Below are 9495 nucleotides of genomic sequence, written 5' to 3' on the forward strand. Positions count from 1 at the left end.
CAAATTTAGCATTGGAGGGCAGCGTGGAGGGTAGAAATCGTAGAGGGAGACCAAGAGATGAATACACTAAGCAGATTCAGAAGGATGTAGGTTGCAGTAGGTACTGGGAGATGAAGAAGCTTGCACAGGATAGAGTAGCATGGAGAGCTGCATCAAACCAGTCTCAGGACTGAAGACCACAACAACAACAACATCTATGGTCTTAAGTGTGCCAGAGTGCAATGCCACCCCTATTCATACAGCATTCTTCTATCGCACGTCACTGTATTTCGCTCCGTGGAATTGAAACGTGTATATTTTGTACTGGATGCCATCAAACTATATTCAGGACAGTGGAAATTAAAATGTCCTGTGGTACCTCTCCTGCTCCCAGTCGCGCGGTTCGACATCGTGCCCTTCATAATTTTTTTTTTTTTATTAACTCGCAATTAACACTGGATGGAATTATTTGGCCGGCCGCGGTGGTCTCGCGGTTCTAGGCGCGCAGTCCGGAACCGTGCGACTGCTACGGTCGCAGGTTCGAATCCTGCCTCGGGCATGGATGTGTGTGATGTCCTTAGGTTAGTTAGGTTTAAGTAGTTCTAAGTTCTAGGGGACTTATGACCACAGCAGTTGAGTCCCATAGTGCTCAGAGCCGTTTGAACCATTTTTTTTGTAACCGGGAGAACAAGAACTCTTCAGAAAATTTGCACTCTTTATTGCCTGTTAGCTAATAAGTTTCTGTTTTGGGTGACATAAAATTAAATATAGGATACATAAACCAGTAAAGACAACAGACAAGCAAGACAGTACCCATTTCTTCAATCCTTAGCTCCTAGCATTGTTTGATCTCTAATCTTGCTACAGCTTTATATGGCGTGCTTTCCTTTTTGCGAAAGAATCTGTTACCTCATCAAAGTTCGTCAAACATTTTGCTACATGAAAAATCGAAATATCGTTGTCTAACACTGCGTAAGCTGTTAATACAAATAGTACCGAAGACTGGTGTGGTTTCTCGGTCTGATTACGTCTATTTTGTCATTGTCGGCTAGATAAAACAAAATAGGCCTTCCTAACACTGCAGAAATTGTAACACATACCAAATAAACGATACTGTTTTGGCACAAATGGTCATTTTTATAACACGACAGAATATAATTCACCAAGACCAACATACGTTGCCTATTAGGCCTACTACAAGCAAATAGCTTAATATTAGGAAATAGTTTCACATTTCATTCATACGCTCCAGTTTCTCGAGCATGAGATCGAAAAGTAGTAGTACAAGATTTTTATATAAATTTTGAATCGTCATGTTCTTCCCTAATTGGTGTGATGTCTCCGTTTCTTCTCCTTCCTCGTTCTAACAAACAATCTCGTCGTGCCATAAAAACACGGGAGAACTGCCGGATCCGGCCGTGGTGGCCAAGCGGTTAAAGGCGCTACTGTCTGGAACCGCGCGGCCGCTACGGTCGCAGGTTCGAATCCTGCCTCGGGCATGGATGTGTGTGATGTCCTTAGGTTAGTTAGGTTTAAGTAGTTCTAAGTTCTAGGGGACTGATGACCTTAGAAGTTAAGTCCCATAGTGCTCAGAGCCATTTGAACCATTTTTTGAACTGCCGGATATCAGTAACGTCCTGCCACGATATTTTGGCGCAGAGTCTTCTGGCCATCTTCAGGTGAGTGCCACTGTAGTAGTACATCACAACAATTTCGTCATGACTAATTCTGGAACTACTCCTGCCTTCGTCAAAATTTATTCGCCGGTTAATTTCACTAACCCTGCCAGAATCACCGGTTTAGTTATCCCTGATTATTCTCCGGTTAGGCGATGTTATGTTCGTACAAACCACTTTCCGCACTACTTCCCGAATAGAAGTTAAGCGGTTGCTAGACTGGGACTGTACAACTGGCCCTTACTAGCGTAGCGGCCTGGCCAAAAATTTTCTGACAAAATTTCATTTTCTTGGATACAATGAGAAGATAATAAGTAATCTATCTTGCCCGTTATTCCAGTCAGTCGTTTATTTCCACTCTGGTAGTCAGAATCTATGGATTTCAATAGCAATTATAACAACGCTGATCATTCGCAAATCCAGTCAACCACATAATCAGACAGTGGTTCGGCTTTACTTCGCTCAGCTCGTATAACCCGTGAATTGGCCCCTCTGTTTATTGATTGTATAGCCACTGAATTGCTATTTATTTATTTAATGGGATAATAATAATTATTAAAAGGTGGCAATTTTATTTAAGCATTGATTTTACTCTTTCGATTGTTGCGAGTCAGCGATAGTGCAATGCTGCTCGCTTTGGAAAATACACATTTTATAAGAATTATTTGGTCCAGGAAACACTTTTGTGATTTAGACGGTATTCGCGTAATTGTACTGATTAAAAGTTATCGTTTCCGAAAGACGCAGGTTCGATTAAAGCTGTGTGCACTTTTGCGCGTATAATGAAAATATTCATAACACGTCGCGTAACAAAAAGAAACATGCGAATCACAACCGTGATCAAACGAAGAAAATATATGATAACATAAATGTTCTTCGCTGTTATTCAGGACAGGCTCATTTTAGACCTTGCAATTTTTAGTTATAGCAAATGACAAGACGTTACACTTGGGAGATATTTGTTTTGAATAAATTGTATTTACCTTCTCTTTCTCTCCTTTTTACAGCCTTTATACCTTCACATCGATTAAGGAACTTTTCCTTCTCTACCGACCAGTACGCGAACAAAATTCAGACTCAACAAAATGTCTTACATACACTCCTGGAAATTGAAATAAGAACACCGTGAATTCATTGTCCCAGGAAGGGGAAACTTTATTGACACATTCCTGGGGTCAGATACATCACATGATCACACTGACAGAACCACAGGCACATAGACACAGGCAACAGAGCATGCACAATGTCGGCACTAGTACAGTGTATATCCACCTTTCGCAGCAATGCAGGCTGCTATTCTCCCATGGAGACGATCGTAGAGATGCTGGATGTAGTCCTGTGGAATGGCTTGCCATGCCATTTCCACCTGGCGCCTCAGTTGGACCAGCGTTCGTGCTGGACGTGCAGACCGCCTGAGACGACGCTTCATCCAGTCCCAAACATGCTCAATGGGGGACAGATCCGGAGATCTTGCTGGCCAGGGTAGTTGACTTACACCTTCTAGAGCACGTTGAGTGGCACGGGATACATGCGGACGTGCATTGTCCTGTTGGAACAGCAAGTTCCCTTGCCGGTCTAGGAATGGTAGAACGATGGGTTCGATGACGGTTTGGATGTACCGTGCACTATTCAGTGTCCCCTCGACGATCACCAGTGGTGTACGGCCAGTGTAGGAGATCGCTCCCCACACCATGATGCCGGGTGTTGGCCCTGTGTGCCTCGGTCGTATGCAGTCCTGATTGTGGCGCTCACCTGCACGGCGCCAAACACGCATACGACCATCATTGGCACCAAGGCAGAAGCGACTCTCATCGCTGAAGACGACACGTCTCCATTCGTCCCTCCATTCACGCCTGTCGCGACACCACTGGAGGCGGGCTGCACGATGTTGGGGCGTGAGCGGAAGACGGCCTAACGGTGTGCGGGACCGTAGCCCAGCTTCATGGAGACGGTTGCGAATGGTCCTCGCCGATACCCCAGGAGCAACAGTGTCCCTAATTTGCTGAGAAGTGGCGGTGCGGTCCCCTACGGCACTGCGTAGGATCCTACGGTCTTGGCGTGCATCCGTGCGTCGCTGCGGTCCAGTCCCAGGTCGACGGGCATGTGCACCTTCCGCCGACCACTGGCGACAACATCGATGTACTGTGGAGACCTCACGCCCCACGTGTTGAGCAATTCGGCGGTACGTCCACCCGGCCTCCCGCATGCCCACTATATGCCCTCGCTCAAAGTCCGTCAACTGCACATACGGTTCACGTCCATGCTGTCGCGGCATGCTACCAGTGTTAAAGACTGCGATGGAGCTCCGTATGCCACGGCAAACTGGCTGACACTGACGGCGGCGGTGCACAAATGCTGCGCAGCTAGCGCCATTCGACGGCCAACACCGCAGTTCCTGGTGTGTCCGTTGTGCCGTGCGTGTGATCATTGCTTGTACAGCCCTCTCGCAGTGTCCGGAGCAAGTATGGTGGGTCTGACACACCGGTGTCAAAGTGTTCTTTTTTCCATTTCCAGGAGTGCATGAATTATTACATGCTTAACCCTTGTTGTTGTTGTTGTTGTTGTTGTGGTCTTCAGTCCTGAGACTGGTTTGATGCAGCTCTCCATGCTACTCTATCCTGTGCAAGCTTCTTCATCTCCCAGTACCTACTGCAACCTACATCCTTCTGAATCTGCTTAGTGTATTCATCTCTTGGTCTCCCTCTACGATTTTTACCCTCCACGCTGCCCTCCAATGCTAAATTTGTGATCCCTTGATGCCTCAGAACATGTCCTACCAACCGATCCCTTCTTCTAGTCAAGTTGTGCCACAAACTTCTCTTCTCCCAATCCTATTCAATACCTCCTCATTAGTTACGTGATCTACCCACCTTATCTTCAGCATTCTTCTGTAGCACCACATTTCGAAAGCTTCTATTCTCTTCTTGTCCAAACTATTTATCGTCCATGTTTCACTTCCATACATGGCTACACTCCATACAAATACTTCAAGAAACGACTTCCTGACACTTAAATCTATACTCGATGTTAACAAATTTCTCTTCTTCAGAAACGATTTCCTTGCCATTGCCAGTCTACATTTTATATCCTCTATACTTCGACCATCATCAGTTATTTTACTCCCTAAATAGCAAAACTCCTTTACTGCTTTAAGTGTCTCATTTCCTAATCTAATCCCCTCAGCGTCACCCGATTTAATTTGTCTACATTCCATTATCCTCGTTTTGCTTTTGTTGATGTTCATCTTATATCCTTCTTTCAAGACACTGTCCATTCCGTTCAACTGCTCTTCCAAGTCCTTTGCTGTCTCTGACCCTTAACAATCATATATAGTTTCGTAGTACAAACAATGCTAATGTCTTCCGTGCACTAGAAAGTCTTTGATACACTGAACACAAAAATGAAAATAATAAAATTATAATTACATTTTTAATATCATAAATACTTCTTTAAATCATGAAAATAAGGTTTGACATCGTCGTAATATTAATTTTCATCGTAGTAGCACTACACCCGTCCCCTTTTGCCTGCAGGAAAGTTTATTTCTAGTTGCGGCGAGGATTCCCCTGACAGACATCACGTACACTATGCACGCATTCAAAAATTAACTTCTGATTCATTCAGAAATCAAATTACAGTGTGTGTTCAAAAACCAACAGGGATGCATTTCAAAATCATATGAGTCCAACGTGCGCTGGATGCTAGGAGCTTTGTGAAACAGGGGTTTTTATTCTCAAGAATATGAATTTGCCCCCCCCCCCCCCTGCAATTGTCATCCGGGTCAGATAAATCGGTTGGCCCCCCCCCCCCCCCTCCCTGCTGCGCATGCGTGAATCTCGCAGCTTGGGTGCGATAGCAAAATTTTTCCCGGTAGCATCTAGCTGCTTGCTGAGACTGCTTACACAGCCAACAGCCACATTTCTGTAACCAGAAGGGGGAGAAGGTACAACTCATACGCCACTCAACTGCGCACGCGCATGAGCCCGCTCGTAACTGCTATAAAGAATCTAATTTAAACAGTTGTGACATCACCATCATCTGAGGCATTTTGTTGTTATGAAGCATTGCATAGTCTTCCTAAAGCCTTCGACACATTTTGCTGTTGGCAAAAGCTTGTATGAGTACTGTGTTTTGTTGGTGTATATGGCACATTTCCTTTGCAATTTATGTTTTATTTTTATTATTTTTTTCTCGTTCACGTTTTATTGTTGTAGTATTATTCTGCAGTAGCGGGATACAGTAATATCCTTTGTTAGAATATCGATTCTTACCCGTCAAGATTACAAAAATTTAACTGAAAACTAAAACAACGAAAAATTCCCAGAATTCTCAAAAATTCCGGGGTTTTTCCCGGATCTCCCGGTTGTCCCAGATCGTATACACCCTGTTATTACACAAGGACTAAACATTGTACGGATGTCATACATACTGCATTTTGAACTCTGAAAGTTTTTTTTACAAACATTCGATATGCACGACGCACCAATTTCTTTGGACCCCTTACGAATGTCTCTCGCACGCGCTCCAAATTCACTTCACTCACACTGGGGAAGTCCACTTCTATTTGCCGGGCACAAGCAACCCTTCGCAACGAATTTGTTGTGCCAGTGGTAAATTTTTACGGACCTTGGGTCAATCAAGGTTGCTACATAGAAGCATGGGCCAGTGTGTTCGGCAGCGATCGGGCGCATCCGTGTGACGTCACTGTCGAGAAGCGTCAGCAGCGCGAGACGTTCGCATACGGCACTATTGCGCTTAAACTAACATTAATTTACGAAAAGTGAAGTGCAATATAATGAACTATGGATTCGGTCTAAGCTTACCAATACAGGGACTGAATGTTAATACCTGCTACGACTGTGAAACTCTTATATTGTCTCTCTGGTAATGACAAAAGTAAAACTACATATTTGTGGCTCCCCCTCAATTTATATTCTATTACTCAATATTTTTTGTTAGATAACAACAATCTGGTATGCTTCAGTCCCTTTTTATATATTTTACAATTTTTAATAGTACTGGAAACGCAACAATTACAAGAGTTTTCAGTTTGCTAAAACACATTTTGTGCATCACAGTCGGCAATAGTGTGTACCATCTTTTTCATGCAGGTATTAAGCAGCAACCGTACGTCTAGTTAGTTCAGACATTACTACACATAATGATACAGAAGCCCGGTTTAATGAACTCACATTCAAAAATTTTAAGAACAATTTAAATACCTTAATCAGATCTGGAGGGGACTGCAGAAGCTCTGCACCTGTGTACTGCTTTCTGCTGCTGCTGTTTGGCCCTCTGTGCCTTTGCAGATGTGTTGAAGTGCCTTATCCGGATGAAGGTTCCGGTTTTAGCGTACACTGTGATGACCTCTTGAGGAATAGTTGGAAAGTTCCCAATTAAAAGTCTCGTCAGGTTTCTGATCACATTGCCGTCTTTACACAGACTGCTGCCATGAAAATTTAAAAAAAGTACCTCTAACTGCTAAACATCAAACCACTCATCTGAAGGGATGATTAAGCCATCACGAGACAGTTTCTCAATCCACCCATAACTTGCATGGTCTTTCGACACTTTGTATGTCTTACCACTAGGATGACTAAGTGATTTGTCAATGGAGAGGCACCTGGAGGCAATATATCCAGCGATGTAGCGGAGACCTTCTAGAGAACACTCTGAATCTTCTATCAAAGGTGGAACAATTAAGTCATGTAGTGTAATGTCCCTCATTTGTTGATCACCTTCTATCATTGACAACGCTTCCTCAATGCCCGGCACAAGTCCTGTAAACAGGTTGCAAGTCAAATACTTTGTATCAGTTTCCGCTGAGACTGGACAAGAACTGCGTAACTGAATGTCGGCAATACTTTTGTTCATAACTAAAATACGCAAACGGCTTTTAAATTCCACTGGTAAGGGAAGATCATAGGCTCTGCCAATTGCTCTTATCTGGGAAAATAAGTTTTCAAGGCAGTCTTGGTTGAACCTCGAGGTCAATACATACTTCAAAGCGTAGCCATGTTTTAAATCCGAAAAGCAACCCAGCAGTGACCGAATCGGGGTGAGTAATCCCTTTTGGAAAGGAAGTAAAAGTTTTATGATTTACCACTCTCATTTTTTCACAGGCGGAGTAGAATCTGCGAAGAACTTCCTCCTGCGTCTCCTTACACAATCCAAAAGCACTTGAAATTGGTCGTTTGCCGACAGGTACCCTCGAATTCATAACATCAAAAGTGTCGTTCACCAATTTGAAGAATTCTGCCGTGTCTTTTTCTTCAGGCATTACAAAAGAAATTGCTTCTGATACAGTGTTGGAAAGGAGTTGGCAAGCAAGATGAACGCGCTGTCGATCTCTTCCACAACAGCTGCTCGATTACGCGCTTTGTTATCGTTCTTCCGTCACTTAATGAGAAACCATCATCTAAAAGGTGGTTTCTGAGAAGTTTCACCATATGTGATACATCAGCAAATACCCAAACACGTTTCGTTTCATCATCTGGGTTGGTGAAGCACGTGTTTGTGTAGTCGATGTGGAATTCCTTCCACACTTTCCCATTTTTACCCCCCAGATCAGACACTATACCAACTACGACAAATCCCACTTTCTGCGTGTCTCTGACGATACTGATCAGTGAATCCCGATTCATCGTAGTATCAAAGCTATAATATACGGGCTGCTTCCAGGTTCCACACAAACCACGTGCCATAACAACCTGTACCTGGCTATGTGGTCCGTATATGGTGTCAAGTTTCTTGGTCGTAGCATATGCGACTGTCCACATTCATTTCGTCAAAGCTTAACACACACAGCTTCTCTGCTTGACTTGAGTTTGTTGCTTGCTTATTCATTAAGTACAAAACATCAGTCAAAATTCCGGGAACACAACGAAAAGAATTGGATATCCATCGTTTTAACGTAGAAAATCCAGGTAATGGTATTCCCATTATATTTCTTAAATAAATATAAGTTTTTCTGGACAGAGAGCGCAGAAGCAAGGCTTTGCTTATATCTTCCTGGGTCCAATGGGTGCTCTTCTCTGATTTCAGAAGACATTCAATTTGTGCGCGTTCGTAAACACTTTTTTTAAAACTTGGTGTACTTTAGTTGTCACTTTAGTACTTCGTTGATACTGAAGGCTTTGGCATAGCTTTCTCTGTCTGCTTAATGCATGAGCCAGTAATTTGTTTCTCGTTCTCAGCGTGTTGTTTTCAGCTATCAAACGATTATTTTTTTCTGTCTGTAGCGATAATTTCTTATGAAGCCTCTTCATTTCATCCTCGATGCAGCCTTTTTCAGTTTCTGTGCTTTGATCCACTTTTTTTTCTTCGGTGACAGTGAAGCTAGTCTGTTAAGTGCACGTTTACGTGTTTCACGATCTTTCCTTCTGTCATTTCTTTCTTGGACAGAAGACGAAGCAGCAGCAGCAGCTGCAGATGTGGCTTTAATGAGGTGCAATGAAGGAACTGCAGTCCGCTTTAAGATCTTCTTTGGCGGAAGTTTCATTAATTCAGCTTGGGGATCCCGTAAATAATCGTCTTCTTTAAAATGTACGCTACAGATAGTAGCATTTTTAATGTTGATACTATCACTTCTACAGAGCTGAACCCACCGAGCACATGTTTCAGGATCTTTCGGAAACTTGTGATAGGAAATACTACTCCCTTTAGTCTTCTGATTATAATTTTCACACACAGCCACGGCACATTTCGGCATTGTTAAAGTGTCGCAGAAAGAATAAACTCGATTCAACACGATAACAAACAGCAACAACACAAAACTTAATTGCTTCAACACAAGAAAGCGCGCGCGAAGTGAGCGGAAGTTTATCGACGCTGACGTCAT

The 9495-nt window shown here is 43.3% G+C and overlaps 1 protein-coding gene across 1 annotated transcript; it reads right to left on the reverse strand.

The window, feature by feature from the left end:
• Positions 1-8919: 8919 nt before the first annotated feature.
• On the reverse strand, positions 8920-9495 carry LOC126263376 (THAP domain-containing protein 2-like). Its single transcript, XM_049960468.1, has one exon. The coding sequence runs from the start codon at positions 9493-9495 to the stop codon at positions 8920-8922; it is 576 nt and encodes a 191-aa protein (XP_049816425.1).

This window comes from Schistocerca nitens, chromosome 6, assembly GCF_023898315.1.
Source record: "Schistocerca nitens isolate TAMUIC-IGC-003100 chromosome 6, iqSchNite1.1, whole genome shotgun sequence".
Taxonomy (NCBI): domain Eukaryota; kingdom Metazoa; phylum Arthropoda; class Insecta; order Orthoptera; family Acrididae; genus Schistocerca; species Schistocerca nitens.

Coding starts and splice junctions, on each gene's coding strand:
- LOC126263376 (XM_049960468.1), bottom strand. CDS start 9,495: ATGACGTCAGCGTCGATAAACTTCCGCTCACTTCGCGCGCGCTTTCTT.